Source organism: Macrosteles quadrilineatus, unplaced genomic scaffold (assembly GCF_028750875.1).
Source record: "Macrosteles quadrilineatus isolate MER2022 unplaced genomic scaffold, UCM_ALF_1.0 Scaffold_8__2_contigs__length_117827958, whole genome shotgun sequence".
Taxonomy (NCBI): domain Eukaryota; kingdom Metazoa; phylum Arthropoda; class Insecta; order Hemiptera; family Cicadellidae; genus Macrosteles; species Macrosteles quadrilineatus.
Window position 1 is genome coordinate 39602581 of NW_026542601.1, and position 19852 is coordinate 39622432.

General features: G+C 35.5%; 1 protein-coding gene across 1 annotated transcript; it reads right to left on the bottom strand.

The window, feature by feature from the left end:
• Positions 1-15440: 15440 nt before the first annotated feature.
• On the bottom strand, positions 15441-19637 carry LOC129000333 (uncharacterized). The gene is made up of 3 exons (XM_054427296.1): positions 18350-19637; positions 17370-17555; positions 15441-16738 (listed from the first exon to the last, which is right to left on the bottom strand). Exons 1-3 carry the CDS (start codon positions 19635-19637, stop codon positions 15441-15443), a joined length of 2772 nt encoding a protein of 923 aa, XP_054283271.1.
• Between the last annotated feature and the right edge of the window lie 215 nt (positions 19638-19852).

Genomic DNA, 19852 nt, shown 5'->3' on the forward strand with positions numbered 1-19852 from the left:
TTGAAATGTTTATTTATTTTCCTTCAACGATTGTTATGATTTCCCTACTTACTCATATCCATTTAGTTTGTTCAAATACTGAATAATAAATCCAACTCCAAGTGTCGATTGAGGCAAAATAAGAATTGAAGAGCCTTAATTTCTAAATCAAACTACCTATTTCATTTTGGTATTAACACTTAAACAGGTACTTTTCTTATTAGAGCAATAAGAAAAAATTAAATTATCTGTCTTTTCTACTTCGTGTTTTTACAATGTTTTGTCTAAACCTTTTACCCTCTGTCCAGTATTCGTTCAATCGGAACAAATTCTATACATAAAATCCAAAAGAAGGGGTGTGATGTGTCAAATAAGCTTGTGTGCTACCAAATAACACAGGATAAATCTATAGTATGATGTCAAATTGAAGCTACGAATTTCCAAACTTTAGTTTCTCAGTATCACTAAATGAACTGCAATGAAATGTCAAATTCTCTTGTTGGAAAACCAAGGCAGGTATTAAAGTATTGTAAAAATGTTGGCATTTTGAAGTTCACCGAGAATAGCTGTTACTGTACTAGGTAACACGGTAACACAGAACATTTAATTAGCAAGTGAATGTATAAAAAGTTAATTTTATATCTCACAATTTAAGTCATGCTGGAATTGAATTTTGGTTGACCTCGGCAAAGAATTTGATGTAACCAAACCACTAAACTTTGCCTACTGTTTCCAACCCCTTCCCGAAGTATATCCCCGAACTCTACCGAAATTTTAAGTTACAATTCCAATGATAATGATTTTAAGAAAACCGGTTCATAAATAAGGGTGAAAATTAATTTTTACTGTACTGCGTTCAAACAATGTCTGCTATTGGGTAACATCAATACTAGCATTGACTTTATATCTACACACACAGAAGAGACGGAATTTAACTAGGACATTTACTATGCTTTAACCAAAGTTATATACAGGTAAATTAAGTATTTGCAATCTTAGTTAGTGTCATTAAATGTTATCATATCGTGCACTGTGCAGTGATAATGCCGTCTGAAATAACAATTTATATGTCCATAGTCCCAAGATGACTCGAAATCGAAATAATGTCAAAATGGCAGCATACTATAAGAAATGAAGTACTAAAAACTAAAAATTGTTATAGCATATGAAATAACATTTTGGAATCGAGATAGAAAACGCAAAACTTATACAGTAAGACATCAATTGATTTTAATATGACTAATAAAAAAGATGCAACAACAACGATATAAGTTGTAAATAGTAATGTGTTGCTAGTATTCGTGGTTGCTACCACGAATGGTTCTCGCTACCACCGGTTCCAAGGAATAGTAACAGTTAACACTAAACAGTGCCAAAAACCATTTAATTTATGAAACCATTTTATACCTTTTACCATTTAATTTATAAATAAAGAATTCGTTTAAAAAAACACAGAAGACACGTTGAGTGATGAGACAGAGGGTTTGGACAGGTAGTTGCCCTTTGATGGGGGGGGGGGTTGTCAAGAGGGAGTTTCAAGTTACAACTCAATCGCTTATGAAATGGCGCAAACCCGTGTAAGCGCCCGGGATTAGCACCCTCCACATTATTGAATCAAGACCCTAACCTAACCTCCACTGTCGTGTTGATTGTTGAATATCTGTGTTTGCTGGAGTGGCAATCCTGGAGCACGTCCCACTGCTGACAACGTTGCCGATTAAATTTATGAATACAAGTTATCTATTAATAGTAAAGCATGTTTCTTGAAAACCTTTTTTCTCAGCCCGTGTGCATCGTAAGGAAAATCTACGCATAGAATAGATCGCTATTCATCATTCTGTATTCGAAAATAGCCCATTTCCATAAAGCTGAGATCTTCGAAAATCGTCAATTTCCATACTTACTTACTTACTTACTGCTGTGGCCACTGGTACCCTAGATGGTACTTGGCCTCCCCAACACACTGCCTCCATAGGTCTCTGCTTCTTGCATCTTCCTTCCTTCTCCCTAGCTTCCTCAGGTCTTTCTCCACTTGGTCGAACCATCTAAGTTTCGGTCTTCCAAGGGGTCTTCTACCTTCTGGGTTATTCCTCAAGATGTTCTTTGATAGGGAGATGTCATCTTTTCTTAGAATATGCCCTGCCCATCTCAGTCTTCTGCTCCGTACCTCAGCGACAATATCCGGATCCTTAAATAATTCTCTAAGTTCCTAATTATGTCTCGATCTCCATTGTCCATCCTCAAAAATCGGTCCGTACACTTTCCTCAAAATCTTGTTCTCAAATACGATAGCTTTCCTTTCTGATTTCTTGCTTAAGATCCAATTTTCTGAACCATACAGGAGAACTGGTCTGATGATTGTCTTATAAATCCTGAGTTTGGTGGTGTGGGATATTATTTTTGAAGTCAGTAACTTGTGACAGGCCGAAAAACTTTTTTGTGCTAGGTTTAATCTATTTTGAATTTCTAGCTCTTCATCATTATCACTGGTGAGGATGACTCCCAAATACTTGAAATTTGTTACTTTTTTAAATTTATACTTTTCAATTTCAATGTAGTTGTTATTTTGGTATCTTGGTTGGTCATCATCTTGTTTTCTTCCACATGTCATAAACTTGGTTTTCTCTTCATTTATGTATAGCCCCATTTTTCTTGTATGTTCAATAAGCATTTTTGTTACATCTTTCATTTCTTCTATATTATGTGTAATTAATACTATGTCATCTGCAAAAGCTAGCAAGTTTATGTTTGTTCCTATCTTAATCCCTACTTCTGTTTTTCTTATCTCCTGAAGAGCTGTTTCTATGGCTAAATTGAACAGCAATGGAGATACCCCAAAACAAATAGTGATCAGCTGACTTTTCCTGACATAAACATTACTTTCGCTACATAAACATTACTTTCGCTACATAAACATTACCTTGTCGCTACACAAACAATACTTTGCTTGACATCAACAAAATTGCAACTGAAAAAAAATGAATAGATGTCAAAATATCAGATTTTTTTAAAGTTTGATGAAGTATTTTTTTTTTTCATCGTGATAAAAAGTGTCGTTCAATACTCGTCACGAAAGTCCCATTTCGGGGTGAGATAGTGATTCCCACTATCTAGTAGATAGTCAAACACTCTTTGGTCCAAGAATGACACCTTATAGGCCGGTCCGGTAGAGAGTTCCAGGACACTCTGTATTGGACTGATTTAAGTTCCAATTTCATAATCTAAAACTACTTATCCGTTAAATGAAGATAATATTTTTGGCCATCTAGGACTCTAGGCTTTAATAATTTTCATTGAAATGGCGACCATACAATATAGGTATTTTAAGCCATGAATGAATGGAGATGAGTGTAGGATGAGTGGGGCGATCTTATAGTCTTGTTAGTGACTAAGATAGGAACAGTTTTGTTTTACACATTGTTCAGGCTAGGACTGTAGAGGGGTCGCAACATAACTAATAGATAAAATCCATTGTTGATTAGCAGGATTTGAACCCGGGGCCTCGGAGACTGCCGTTAGACACGGCTCACACGAGCGACACATATAGACATATAGTTGACTAGGTAAGCAGGACTAGGTAGCGGACTACAGGATCAAATGGAGCCGGCGATCGAGCCTGGTGTCGCAAACTATCGCCAATACTGACTAGCTTGTATACAAATAATCGGAGGTTTTGGTCACATATTTGCTACAATAACTTTACAGTATGGCAATTAATTATACCTGTAACACAGACAATGCAGTACAGACAATGCGGTCTTGTTAGACCTATTGGGAGAGCTAGCTGGTCTTCCGGTAGAGCTCGGGGCTTCTGTAATAAGGTCCCAGGTTCAAATCCCGCCAATCACCAATAGATTTTATCTATGTGATGCTGCAACACTCTACAGTGGACTACCCTGAAGTAATACAGGCTGAAGAGGACATGGTCATAGAACAGCTTCGGTCTGGCGGGGTTTCGGCTCCCTGGACTGAAACATCACGAAACTAACTATGTGTATAACAGTTCCGAACTAAAACCTAGAGTCCTAGCGTCCTAGGATGTGAGTGAAGGTACATCATACAATTGTGTGTAGGCATACAAAACTTACTACGTATAATTACTCTATTGTTAGTGGTTGTAGTATCCAAAATCGACGCTACTATATATTTATTAGTTCGTGTATCAAATACAAAGCTAACACCGCGTGATTTAAATCCAACCCCTAGCCACTGTAACAACATTCGCACACTCGCACGTTAGCTGTTGACGCGTTGTTGATGTTATCACCCCATTGTGCAACGTGTCAACCCTGAGTCTCTTACGTGACAAAGGTAACTTGACACCAAGGGGGGATTATACCCCCCCCCCCCCGCCCATCATCGTGGCCCGGTGCACAAAAATAACATATGTTCAGTCGCGGGAAAATTAACTTACCCACTACACTGTACGAGTGGCATTTGGAATAGATCGAGCATGAGAGTACATTAGTTTGCACCAGTTTTTTTGTTTGTATGCGTAAATAAAACCTTTGTATTTATATGTACTAGAGGTCGTCCAGTGGTCGAAAACGCGACTAAAAATATGTAATGTGTACAGACTATTTTCACCCCACGCTGTAAATAAAACATGTGATTGGAATTTCTTCCATTAGTTTTGGTTTTCTGTTTATACTTCGTCACCAGCATGGCAACCCATAAGGCCCATGTTATTTTTTTTAATTTAAAATTATTTTTTCGTTTTCAATGTTGAGACTATTTTAATTCATAGAGGGGTTCTGCACATATACAGGAAAATATCATTCTAAACAATATGTGTAGATTTTCCCTGCGATGCACACGAGCTGAGAAAAGGTCATAAAATAAATTAATTTGACAAATTAAATCAAATAAATCCATAAAGAAATTTAGCCTAGTTTTTAGCGAATTTCCCATATAGGGAATAAGCTATTACCGTAGTACTCATGGTAAGACCTGGACGCGGGACCGATTTTTTTTTTCGTTTTGAGGTCCCTAGAGGCCAAAAACACCATCCGTTCAAATTCATATATATATATATATATATATATATTTATATATTTATATATTTATATATATATATATATATATATATATATGTCCGTCAGCACGATAACTCAAGCAAAAATGATCCGATTTGGATGAAATTTGGTACAAACGTGTAAACATACGTTTATTCGAACGAGTTCGCGATCCAGCATGATTGGACCATGGGAACGGGGGTTTATGGGGGGTTTTATGGGGTAAAAATAGGTTTTTCCTATTTTTGACCCAAAAAACATAAAATTTAGCAATTTCTTTCTAAACCATTTTGTAGAGCTTAAAAAAACAAATAATTTAGTATATTGAAGCGTTATTATGCGCCTAATAGTTACGGAGAAAATTCCAAAAAATTGTAAATTTAAAATTCCCATGTTATTCTTATGGTGAATAAGTAAACTGTTGTAGTTTGCTTGTTTGTGAACATATTTTGATCAAATTTGGAAAATGTTTTTATTTCTCACTACCTATTCACATTTTACAAAAAAAAAAGTTTTACCCTCCCTGATGCAGCAAACCTAAGTACTTGTTAAACTAATTCTATTTAAATAGGGAATAAATGTTATATTTTTAAGTAGACATTTCAGTGTAAATCCAATCAGTCAAATGGAAATTCGCTTAGTCTGCAGGTTTGCTGCGGCGGGGGTATTTATACTTCTAATAACCTGTGGTTTTATTAAAGTGATAAGATCAAATTTGCTGTCAACGTTTAAGGCCATGAACTAAATAAAATTATAGTCATATTTTACAGGAAAATGAAGCTTAGAGTGTGTATATTTACAAAAAATTGTTGGTATATTCGAATTCTCTAAGGGCTCTGATCCACAGACCGATTTCCTAAGGGCTCCGCCTTAGATGCTCTCAAAGTTGACAAGACTTAACAGTTTAAATTATAACAACTGGTTAGTATTTAAACCAGCTGATAGAAATTTGCTTCGATGGTGTTTTATTACCACTGTGTAAATTTGTGAAATATTTAGTGAGAAGGTTACAATGAATTATTAAAAATTTAAGGAAGTTAGTAAAAATGTTAGTAAGTAGGGCTAATTAAAGGGGGCTAAACAAATTAATCTTTATAGTAATTCATTATTAAACACACATCAGCAGCATTTATGCACTGTATTGGGTTGTGTAGGAAATTGTAAATCCTTGCCTTAATTTAAAGATACAAATTGTATTAAACTAAGTGGTTTGGTTTCGAAAATAAATTGTTTGAAAGGTAACAATTTTGAACAGCAGACCTAAAGAACCGAAAGAACCACATTATTTTCTTTTGCGTCCTCTTCCCCTTAGGAAACACACATAGTATATACAGAGTGTATATAAAGTCCCGCAAGGGCTTAATATTTGCCAAACGATAACAGATAAATCAATGAGATTTGGTAAATCAAAATGGAACCTGAAAATCCACTTTTTGAAGCAACTGTAAGTTTTCTGTCCAATCATGGTTACGTCCCGCAAGGAGTCAGAAGAAAATCTTAAATTAGAGCATAGGTTAATATGAACATCACAAATAGTGGCCGTTCAAAGATGTCTTGAATCTGCCATTTTGAATCTTTGAACGGCTGCCAATTTTTACTCAGTTGTTCTATTGGGCTTGAATTTGCGGCATTGTAATCTACTAAAAAGACCTTTAATTTGATGTGCATATCGACCTATGCGTTCGTTTACGATTATCTTCAGTTTCCTAGCGACTGTCGCCCTGAGGAGATAGCATTGCAAATACAATGAATCTTTGAACTGCTGTCATTTTTGACTCGGTTGTCCTTTCCGTTCAAATTTGCGGCATTTTACTCTGCTAATAAAGGCCTTTAATTCGTTGAAACAGATTTTTAGGTGTTGTGTTTATATACCAAATCTTATTAATTTATATGTTGTCGTTTAGAAAATATTAAGCTCGTGCGGGACTTAATATACACCATGTATTGTTGGATTCAAAATGTGATTGTAGCGTATTTGTAAGCTGTAGACAAATAAAATGCTTGGATCGATTTACCTACTGCTGTGTCAATATAATCAAAGTACAGGTGTTTAATTACAGTTAATTGATAATTATATTTAAGTATTATGAGGATCAATATCAAAGTTTATATTTCAGTTGATAATTATGAACCAGGACTCGTTACTATAATAAGAGTCATATAGCGTTTAGTATTAATTCGTTTGGATCCCAAATTACTGGCAATTATTCTTCCTTAATTAATTGTGTTGTATGACCCTAACCCTAATCAGCAATTGACCAAGCTTACGGTACGTCCAGAGTGCACGCCGATTCAGATTCCGAATCAGTTTCAGATTTTCGGCGTGTGGTTAATCTGAGTCAGATATTTTGTTGGTGGTCACAGTGGAAGCAGGAAATACGCCGCCGGTTTTGACTCGGTTAGCAAAGAAGCAAGTCAGTCATCGTTATGGAATTGTCGGATGGGGAATTAACGTGTAAAATTATAACGTCTGAAACTGTTGTGAAGTTACAGCCATTGATAAATGGTGTTCATGATATTATTTATCTTTTTCCCCATAGTTAGAAATGATAGAGCTTCTTTCTATATTGCGTTGAATGGAGCCCGAAACCATCCAAACTTATTATTAAAATTGGACATCATATTGTATAAAACAAAACAATTTTCCTGAAGAGCGCTTAGTGGTAACCCTAAAAGTAAGGATGAAAAAATAAATATTTTACTATAAAAACTAAAAAAAAAATAATTAAATAGTATGCATACGAGCAAAATCTGAATCTGAATTTGAAACCAGAAATTCCGGTAAGCAGGTGCCTGCGCACGGGCTCGGAAACCTGCAGCACTTATGGCCACTTCCATTTGAATGCAAGAATGAATTTCCCTGCCGCCGAAAATCGGAATCGGAATCTGAATCTGAATCGGCGTGCACTCTGGCTGGACGTACCGTAATGTATAACTGGAAGTGATGTAATGCTCGAATATATATTGAATGGTGGTAATAAACATAAACATATATACAGGGTGTTTTTTACTCAACCCAAATTACAAGTATAGAGCCCCTGTTGTTTACAGATAAAAAGACACAGAACACATTTCAGCTTCCTCTACTTCAGATTTGCTGATAAACATTTTAGCATTGTTTTTTGGCATTGGTGTTTTTTTCATTTTTGAAAATGTTTATTTGTATGGTGATTTTCATAAAACTTATCAAAAATTGAAACCTCAGACTTTCACATTAACGGCCCAATACATTTTGATAAAAATTTAGTATGTTATGGTCCTTTTGACTCTAAACAAAATAGTACATCTATCATTACTATTAAAATTTATGGTTCAGATGTTATTGCAATTTTTGCGATTTTCTTTTAAAATAGCGTAGTTACGCCCGCATCTTACCCATTTATTAAAAGAGCTGTTGGTAAGCTAATGGGAGAAAGTATGTAGTTTGCTGATACCGTTTATTTCCTTCGACCCTTCATACCAGACACGTAACACGTGTTGAAAACCCCCTTATTTTGATCATCGATTTGAACCACAGATTGAAGAGAACACATGTCTGGGGAACGAGCTGGTCTAGTGGTAGAGCGTGGGACTTCAGCTCCTATGGTCCCGGGTTCAGATCCCGCCAAATCACAAATGGATTTTGTCTAAGCCGCAGCCCCTAGGTCTAGCATGAAGTAATGTGAAAAACAATTCAGGGGTCGTGCCTAGCGTCTTAGGACTAACATATCTTTAATCTATGATAAAACCCAAAACTGTATACCCCGTGTTAGTATTAGCTGCGATAATTATTAGTTTAAAATTTTTTTTCGTTTACCACTTTCTTCAAATTACATGTTATAATCATTGCTTTGCTGTGTAGTATCTTTGACTATTTAATAGTCAATGGTAGTATTTAATCAATACACAAATGTCCCCTGTTTTAAACCCCTTGCAGGTAAAGGAATAGTTGTGAATGGTGCTGGGGTAACATGTGTGTCAGGGGTTGAATCTTTCACACCCCTTATAACTACCTCTAGATAGATACCATCTCTATGTATCCTTCTCGGAAATCTCCGTTTGAATCTTCCCCACCGGTAATCCGCCTAGTCTAGTAATTATGTTATACAATAGTTACTTACACCATAATCGAACTAAACGTATGTGGCTGTATTTACTAATATTACGTTGGTAGTATAAACATGAGTATTGAATGACGACATATTTGTTGTAGATGCTAGTTTACACGCTGTATCCGATTCCCCCCAGTAACATTAGATAACAAAAAAACAGTAAAATACCTTGATGTGCATTTGGACAGATTACTTAGGCATTCACACATTAGGAAGAAAGGCTTAGTTTAAAATTAAAAACAAACAAACTAGATTGGATTATTGATCGAAATAATAAATTATCTGTTGAATGCAAAAGTCTTTTGTGCGATTTGTATAGAGATTTTGATGAAATTTGGTATGTGGTTACTAATTCATGTTATCTCCACGTATTTTCCCTCTTTTTAAATGTTAAGTCTTTATTTCAATTTCTTATGAAAACCCATAAAACAGAAAAATCTGAATTTAACAAAAACTACTCAAACCAATTGATAAATTTGGTGTTACGGTCTTTTCAACTCCAAACAAAATTTAAATTCCCCCGATGTAAAAACTACGGACCGGTTTATAAGTTAAAAAAATAAATGCTATTTCCCTCATAGAATAGCGGAGTTACTCTAATCACTCACACATTATTGTTTTTAACAAGATAATAGGATAAAAGTATGTGTCAGTATGCTTATCCCGTTTATTTATATCAATCAATTCAATTATATCAATTATTTAAGATGGGGACGCCACTATGTGCGTATTTTAACCCAAATATGAGTGAAGGATGAGTGTAGGATGAGTGGCGCGATCTTGTAGTCTTGTTAGTGACTAAGGCCGACATGTTCCTTAGACACAGCTGTTAATTAATAGCCCATACAGCTAATGGCAACTAAGGGACCTACAGTTTATAGTGGAATCCGAACCACATTTTTCCTTGTAATTTACGAATTGGTCTAATTATCAGGATAGTACTGCGGATAGTCGTAGTACTCACTAGTGCGGACGTTAATCCACACCAGTGAGCATCGCATCCACAGTGCATCCCTATAAATATCCACAATTCGTGACCTCCTAGTAGCTGGATTACAGGACGACGCCACCCGTCCCAGTCGTGATATTAATGAGATTATTGTTGTCTTGAGAGGATATTTAATCTACAAGGCTAATAGAAATCCCTTCAAGTTTTTAAAAAGATTTTTTTAGTTTTAACTAGAACGAAGGCCAGACAAAGTAACCCCCAAATGGTCCCACCCTCAGCCATTAATTTAATTAGAGGTATTAGCAAACGGCAGCAGGTATCACAATAATAGCGTGTGATTGCACTATTGTGTTCCCCTTACTTAATTACCTGACGGGGGTGAGGTTACACTGGGACGTTTATTAACTCCCTTTGCTCTTTTGGGTCAAGCTGTTCATGTCACGTCCGATCAGTGAATATCGTCCTTTGGTCACGCAGATCAATGCGATTGATTGAAATTAATTAATTCCAAGGATCCGTTTCAGTCGCACTAAGAGACGGATGGGACTTTCAAAGCGCGAGCATTAGACAGACCGTTTGGTAATGGTAAACACTTCGTCAGCTTTGCTATTAGGTTTTTGAGTGTGTTGTCCAACTGTGTCCCCTCGTAAATTTAGGATTTGTGGCGAGCATTAATTGCGACAACTGACCCTCATCAGGTAGTCAGGTATTCCTGAATTGCGCCAACTACTCCAGGGAGCCACCCGAAAAGTTCCTTAACTACGCCAAGTGGCAGCCCTATTTGACTGTATAATTGAGTAGGTTAGGTTATATTAGATTAGGTTTGGTTAGGATAATTAAGTTAGGATAACATCTAAACAAGGACATTCATTCTGCCGGCAACTCACCCCTACCTGGCTTGGACTTGGCGCAACGGGCGGAACTATGAAACATTTTTTGGGATACGAAAAACGACATTGAAAATGTTATCAATCAATTGAGATGAGGATTGACGCCACCTAGGTGCGTATTGTAACCCAAATCTGAGTGAAGCATGACTGTAGAACATCGATCTCTATGTAGTAATAATAGAGATCGATGGTGTAGAATGGTGTGAGATTGGAGTGACCAAGATGAAGTAATGGGTGAGGTGAATAAAAGGTAGTATTTGGTAGTACGTACTTCTTTTCGAAGTATTTACTCGGTTTTCGGTGAATAAACATGCTAGTTGATACTAGCCTCTAGTACAAACTACGACTTGCAGGTGAATAAAATGCTAGTTCGTACTACCCCTAGTACATACTACATCACTTAGGGAAAGTAGTATCTACTAGGCTCTTTCGGTGAATAAAAACCAGTCGGCGTAGTAGTTACTTCATTTTTATGTAGTACGCTCAAGGGCATGCTTCAGTTTGGTCGTTTGCAAATATGGCGATGTTTTTACAAGTTCTTAACAGGAAAACATACCTTTGAACTAAGAAATATTGGTAACTATAAGCAATTACTGCGATTTGAGAATTTTTGACCAACGAGTTTTTGCCTGGCAATGGGGAAGTTGAGAGAAGAGGCACTGTCATCTCGACAGAAAAAGGAAATTTTACTGCGTTATTTTGGTGATCCAGGTAAGTGGGGGTTTTCCCATTTTTTACCCTAAAAACAAAAAATTTTGCAATTTCTTTCTCAACCATTTTGTAGAGCTTAAAAAAAGAAATAATTTAGTATATTGAAGCGCTGTTATATGTCTGACGGTAACGGAGAAAATAAAAAAAAGTGTAATTTAAAATTCTCATGTTATTCTTATGGAGAAAATGAAAACTGTTGTAGTGTACTTGTTTATGGATATATATTGAAAAAATTTCGCAAATTTATTTATTTCATCCTATACTGTTAACATATGGTCAAAAAACTTTTTACCTTCCCCGTAGCAGCAAACCTAAGCACTTGTTAAATCTAATGTTATTTAAATCAGGAATAAATATGTCTTATTTATGGAAATATTTTAGTAAAAATGTAATCAGACAAGTTGAAATTCGCTTAGTCTGCAGGTTTGCTGTGGCGGGGGTATTTTTTTAGTACAAATTAAATAGGTATCTTCTTATTGGTCGTAAATAAGATTTAAATATGTAATAACAAATTGATTTAAATAAACAATATTTTTTAATTACAGTAGATAGGATATTGATTACATATTAGGAATTATGTAAAATTGGGAATTGATTGTTTATAAAGTAATATCAATTGCATAGCGTAATTCAAATAATAATTTTTTATCTAGATAGGATTGTTGCGTTTTGCAATTTTCTCTTTTAGCAAATTTCCCTATAAGGAAGTAGCTATTACAGTAGGTGGCATGGTAAGACCTAGAGGCCCCCGGAGGCCAAAAACACCATTCATTCAAATTTTTACCAATGATTTGTTAGAATGACAAACAGCCGATTATCGCCGCGCGCCGGTTTTGACTTGTTTATTAGTGAATCAATCTAGTAAGTACTAGGGGGTAGTACGTACTAGGCAGGTAGTACTTACTACATCACATAGGGAACCCCTAGTACTTACTACCTAGTTTTAGCTAATTCTTATTCACCTCGATTTGAGCAAGTGCTAGAACTATGTAGTACGAACTACGTAGTATGTACTACCTTTTATTCACCTCACCCAATGTTATATTACTTCATCTATGGTATGACTTTGTTACTGACTAAGATCAGCTGTTTCACTAGCCAGGATCAGCTGTACATTGAAAACAGAATATTACAGGTTATTCATCTATATGTAACGTCAACTCATTTAAGTACAGTATATGAGAAAACTTGACAATTCCAGAACAACAGATTACTTACGAGTCATCACTCGCTGAAGACGCACTTGACAAGACAGAGAGGAAGATATCTGTCAAGACACCTGAGCTGTCGTCTCCGCTGCCAATTTGTCAATAAGTCTTGACAACTCGTCTTCATCAAACAGCTGATACTTTGTTGGCGTTATATCAACAAATCATAAGCCGTCAAACACATGAGCGCCGTAGTCTTAAGTGACGTGTCCTTTGTCAACAAGTGATTTTTAAAATATTTTTAGTTACATATTTTTGTATTACGAGGGGACTTATGAGCAAATTGCGCATTTTAATACGGATCACAACTTAATTCATTGGTAAAAATAATGCAATACCCTTTCATTTTTCCGTATACACACCATACAAACTGAAAAGTGATTTACCTATCCCAATCAGGCTACAATTAAAAACAAGTAGAATATTTAATATCCAGTTTCATAAACTGTTTAGTCTGTCTCTGGTTTACAATCTGTGTTTAAAATGCAGCTGAAGGACCAGCTGTTGGATTACAATTCATATTTAAACCTTTAGTACCGGGGGACCGAGCCATGGCTCGGTATAGTTGATTTCGATTGTAAAAGCAATATAAAGGCAACTTAAGTGTTGCTAAAGCAATATCTTTAGGCCAGCTGTGTTTTATTATTATCAGGTTAATCACAATATGACTTAAACTTATCCACGGATTTCACAATATCAAGTCTTATTTACAACTAATTTCGGACTTAATTATTTAACTTCAAGTGGAATTTCCATTTATTATGATGGAAAATTTAACCTGACAATCCACAACAAATTATTTTATTTTACAGTCAATGGAAAAAACCCCATATAGAGGAACTTCAATTATTACTATTGAGCAAAGATTATACTGAAAATTAATCAATATATAAGGGAAAATATCCCCTATATAGATAAATTAGTGTAATCTTTGCTCAATAGTGACATGATGTTTCCCCCTTTGTACTGTAAATTGTAGTATATTGTGGTTGGCTTATTATAAACACAATATGTTACAAGTCTTTTGTTTTTCTTTTTACTTATTATTTTGTTCAACCAACATAACTACTTAGCAGCCCATGTGGCAAATGTTAAATTTGTATATTGTTATATTGAGTTGTATAGTGAAATGCGAATTTGCCTTAGATGTTGGTGGTCGTCAATTACGTTTTTAGGCTAGAAATAAATTATTTCCAACATTTAAAGGCTGTTGTCAAAGCCGTTTTCAAGTACTTTGTGAAATTATACATACAAGCAAATAAGACAAATAATAAGACATTTATTAGACATTCAACAAAATTACAAAATTTTTCAATAAACAGTTGTATATGATTCACATTGATAAACAAGCAACATTAAATTGAGCTAACATCACAAAAAACCATGTAATGTTTAAAATCTAAAATTGGGCTAGGCTTGAAGACTCTATTTTAATATTTAAAAATTCATCCAATGTACAAAATGGGTTCAATTGTAACCAATTATACAATCTATTTAGTGCTTTTTTAAGCAAACTCTGAAAAGTCAATGGTAACTTGTTGAAAAATGTTACACCTAAATTAACATGATAATTCATTGATTTACTTAACCTAAACCTTTGTTGATCTAATTTATTCCTAAATCTGATTACATGATCATGTATTTTTTCTCTGACAGAAAACATATTTAAATTAATTTTGACAAACATCAATACCTCTAAAATATACAAGTTAGTGTACAATAGTCAGGGTCCCCGATGAGACAAAAAGTGGCCTGGAGCGGGCTAACCTTTCTGAGTCCGGCAAAACTCTAACAGCTTTTTTTTGTTTGATTAAATTTTTTTTAATTCCAACTCCGTTACTCCAGATTATCCACCAGATAACACTTTCATAAAAAGCAAAATATGCCATTTTCAAGTATTTACTGGAAACATGTCTTTTTAGATTTATTAACAAATGTACAACTCTGGGCAATTTATTATTTACAAAATTAATATGGTCAGACTATGACCGCTTACAGTCTACTTTTATACCAAGTAATGTTACAAAATTTTCATTATAGTGAACAAATTGATGGTATTCATGATTCTTTTTCAAGGTCACCAATATTCTCTGTGTTTTTTAGAATTTAAAAACAATCCATTTACTGTAAACCATTCTTCAGCATCTTTAAAAACAGAATTGGCAACATTTTCCATACAATCTAAATCTCTATGGCTAACAAGTAAAGAGGTGTCATCAGCATAAATTGTTGACTTACAATTTAAATTGAAACTAATGTCATTAATTAAAATTAAAAACAAATGTGGCCCATAACCGAACCCTGCGGTACCCCGACCTTTGACCTTGCTGTTTTTGATCTGCAAGCAAACATTGCTCACATAAGAATATAAGATTATCATATAAAAATGAAATATTCCAAAATATTTCAATACATTTAAAGTATCCCTAAAGAGCAGAGCAAGTAAGAAATTGCCTGCATCTGATACAGTACAATGCATACCTTCAATAAAACTAACTATCAAAGAAAATGTTTACAACAAAACAAATAAAAAATAGTTAAAGAAAAATAGAATTTCATAATATAACAAAAGTCTTTTCTCAAATGCACGAACCACATCAATTAAAAACTTCGGTCCACACTACGTTGCGTGTGCGACCACCTGTTTCTGGCGGTACCACCACTTTCAATGCACTTCTACGCTTTACCCTTGAAAATGCAACGTATAGCATGCCATGCATGAATACAGGCGTTTGTAGCACGACGCCGACATATTTAAATGTTTGCCCTTGCGATTTATGTATTGTCATCGCAAAGGCTGGCCGAATAGGGAATTGGTGTCTTTGTAGTGAACACCCTAGCTGAGACTTGCATGAATCAAGGGTGATTCTCGGTATGTGCACGTCTCGGCCAGAGTGTTCACCAGTGATGATCTTGGCTTTTATTATGTTAGGACAGAGTGCTGTAACTATCAGTCTAGTGCCATTGCACAGACCCTCTGAGACGTCAAGGTTACGAAGGAGCATGATAATGGTATTACTTTTTAGTCTGAGCTGGTGTGGTGGTAGGTCTGAAATCTCGATAGAGTTTAGGAATTCTGGGGGGAACTTTAAGGCACCTTCTGGTTCATCTTTAATTGAATCGTAACTTTTATAAATGGTCTCGGTTCCAGGAATTAAATTGATAACGGTGTTGTTAATTGTGTCGACGTCCTTGTTTAGGGGTGCAAGAATTGCTCGATCCTTCATGTCCTCAAAGTTTCCGTCGGAGAGACATTCTCCATAGATCTCGTTAACAATGTCATTAGTATTAGTGATGATGTCATTAGGGAGTTCAATTTCACTATCAGCGTTGGTATCAAGCTCTCCATTTCCAAGTTTCAGTAGGTACCTAGCAAAGCACTCCTCTTCCGCATCAACTCTCATATTTTGTTCCAGAGAGAAAACCCTGAAGTACCTCCAGAGAACACTTTTCTTGATGGAAAGGTCTAGAAGTTCGGTACGATTTGCCCTTGGCTGGACCGGTAGACACTGTCGAAAATCTCCTCCTAAAATCATTATTTTCCCGCCAAATGGGGAGTTCCTGTCACCTAGATCACGAAGGAGCTCGTCCATGCAGTCAAGACCGTATTTAGGAAGCATTGGTGCTTCATCCATCATGAACATGTTGACTGCTTCCAATTCCTTGAATTTTGAAGATCCACGTTTGATTGATGATTTTGAATCATTAGTCAAAGGAACTTTAAGACCAAATGTCTTGTGGGTTGTGCGTCCTTCTGGCAGAAGTATGGATGCAATGCCTGTAAATGCCATGCATTTAACAATGATGTTTCGACTTCGGCAGAGGTGGTACAAGGTATTGTAGACAAATGTTTTCCCTGTACCTCCAGGTCCATCAAGGAAGAAACATTTTGGTCCTGAAAACAAATCATTTCATGTGTACTATCACAACATTATGTTTTGTTACAGTCAGGATTTTAAAACTGGTGACATTGTTTGAATAGTATAAAGAAAGATAGTATACAAAATTGAAGCTAAAAAATGAATTAAATCAGATGACATTGATTAAAAACAAAAATGTACAATTTACAGTTAACTTCATTATTATCCTAGCTTATATTATCCAAGTCTGCGGGTTTCTAAAAGCTGATGCAGTAGGATTCTGTTTTTTTTGTTCTTTTTTTTGCAACAAATAATATGTGTAAACCATATGTTTTATTTCAAAACTGAAACTGTATTTTGATAACTAACTATGTCATTTACTTGTAAATAAAAAAAGGCTTGACCATTATTTAAATAGTTTCAAAACATACTGTTCTAAATATTGAAGTAACCTCCCTATTATTCAAGGTTATTGGTATCCTACACGATTACTAGAAAAATACCCGGTATGGATCATAAACATCAACAAATGACGTTTTTGGCCCGAAAATAAACATTATTTAACATTGGTTAAATGGAATTGCTAAAACATATGTTCAATGCTATTAGTGGTATCCTAGGTATTCTCGCACCTGAATTTCTCAGTTTATAAACAGTGTACTGTACCTGAACTCTCATCATCAAGTGTTTGGATGACAGCATCAACAAATTCCTTCTGTTTATCATTGAGGTTGTTGTAGAGGCGATGGCCAATTTCATGAGATTGCCCTACGTTAAAAACCTCCTCATTCATCTCGAAGTCGTTAATATCATCCATTCCATAGTTCTCTACCCAAAAACGGAAGTTGCGTCCTAAAATAAGCACGTTTAAGTGTTAAAAATTTCTAAAAAGTGTCATTAAAGTTTTTGGAACACATCACAAATAACGATAAGTTAATAAAGCTGAAAGAATTTGGGTAAATAATTGGGAGTAATTATAGGTGATCAATCACCACCCAAAGGCTCAAAATGTTTGTTATTAAGACGATTTATTTTGCTGGAAGATCCGCAATTATGTATGTTTCAAGGTCGATATCTCCCAAATTAAAGTACTGTTTACAACAATGGTTAGAATAATGTGTGTCATGAATGTATTATTCATGAGTGAATAATATGATTAAATGGGGTTTGTGCTCTCTTATTTAAAACACACACTAATTTCCAACCCTTTTTTTTATATTAAATTAACATATTTTAGGTTAGTTTTTAAAGACTGTTATAAAAATATCTGCAAAGGTTTGATTCTGAAATCATCTGTTTTTTATAAATTTGTGATTAATAAATAATAGTAAGGACTGTATTAGACCATCTTTGTTAATTATTTTGAAATGACTTTTAAAGACATTAAAATAATTGAATATTGATATGGTATTATGTATGATATGTTGAAGGAATTCACTAAAGATTGATATTTAACTTTGGTAGACCAATAGACAACATTCATCGACCATTGGCATGGCTAACCTACTCGCTGTCAGTTTAAGAGAAAGATATTATCATTTAAAATAAAATATAAATAAATATATTACAAATTTTGAAGGGGTATACACCCAAAATAAACTTAATTTAAGTTTTGTAATAAGTAATATTTATAAGTTGATTATTACCTTCTGTAGCTTCAGTATTTAGCTTGTAAGCTATGATTCTATATGCTCTGTTGTAAGCATCTTCTAGAGGGGTTCCAGAAATCTCTGCTTCTCTAAGAAAATCTTCTGCCAACTCGTCCTTAAACATATCCCAGAGACGTTTAGGGTTTTCTGGTGATCCGAGAATCAAGATTTGACAAAAGAGTGTCCTCATGACACTCGGCATCTTTGACAAAGCGGATTCCCGCAGCCCATCAATCCATTGCTGGTCATCATATGTAAGGCCTTTTGCCAGGCATGCTTGTTTATAAGTGGAATAGGCAGTCCCATTTACAAATTTAAGGTCTTCAAAACTTTTGGCATCTTTGGTATGAAAGAGGAGCATTCTCAAGTGATAAAGTTCAGGTTGGGCCACCAAGTTCACGGTGTGGATCCTTCCAATAGTTTTTGAGCTTCGCTGTCGTACCACCCATTCACTTGTTTTGCCTAACCATTTGTACTTTTCTGGCATCTGCCAGTAGAAGTAGTAGGTTACTTCATTCCCATTCTCTTCTTCTATGTGAAGTTTAGAGTTGTGTTTAAAGTACGCCTCTAAGGTGGACCCTTTCAGGCCAGTGTCCGCTACATCTTCTTGTGTCTGTTCCATGTTTCCCACACGGTACTGACCTTCTAGATGGATGTCCAAACGTTGCACCGAATGGCTTTTCCTTTGGATTTCATTTCCAGCCAGCCTCCAACATGCTTCAGGGGGCGAAATATAACGTGCCTCAACAAATGTTTCTGCTTCATTATACATTATTCGGGCCACATTTTCAACAATTTTTACATTTGCGCAGTCATGCCCTTTATAAATGTATTTATAGAGGTACTTAACGGCTCTAACACTACCAACATACTCGATATTTATGTGACACATGTATTTCTTCAGTAAATAGCCATTGTATGGAGCAACATGTCTATTGTCCCGTGTAACTTTTTGTCCATCACTGTTTTTGCGGTACACCGCATGGACGTGAGAAAATTCTGGGTTATTTGGATCCAGTTGTGGGTCATACCGTCTCTTATAATTCGGTTTTTTGTTGTCAACAATTGACGTAAACTCTTGATGAGCTTTGGGGAATCCAAAGCGGCATTTAGCTGATCCACCCTTATTCTCCATACATGATGCAGACTGATTAAGTTCGCCACATGGATTGTGAATCATCCATTTGAGGACCAACTCCCTTAGAACTGGGTCATCATTAGGAATTTCTGCCGAAATGAAAGTGTCTACTTCCTCTGGAGACCGGAGTTTGTCTTCATTTGCCATGATGACAAGAAGATGTAGGTGGGGTAATCCTCGTTTTTGAAATTCTATAGTGTAAACAAAAGCAGAAGACTTCCCAAAAATCTGTTTCTTACTGATATCTTCAACTATGCTGTCAAATTTCAATTTGGCTACCCTAGCCACAATGTCAGGTCTTTCTTGGGCGAACTGTTGTAGTTTAGAACCATCAGAGAGCTCAATACATGCAGCTTCTTTTA

What these genes read in the sequence shown, in the direction of transcription:
- LOC129000333 (XM_054427296.1), bottom strand. Translation starts at nt 19,637, where the DNA reads ATGGCAAATGAAGACAAACTCCGGTCTCCAGAGGAAGTAGACACTTTC. An exon ending in AAATACTGAAGCTACAGAAG is followed by an intron (nt 17,556 to 18,349) that starts GTAATAATCAAC and finishes TGCTTATTTTAG; the next exon opens with GACGCAACTTCCGTTTTTGG. An exon ending in ACTTGATGATGAGAGTTCAG is followed by an intron (nt 16,739 to 17,369) that starts GTACAGTACACT and finishes ATTTGTTTTCAG; the next exon opens with GACCAAAATGTTTCTTCCTT.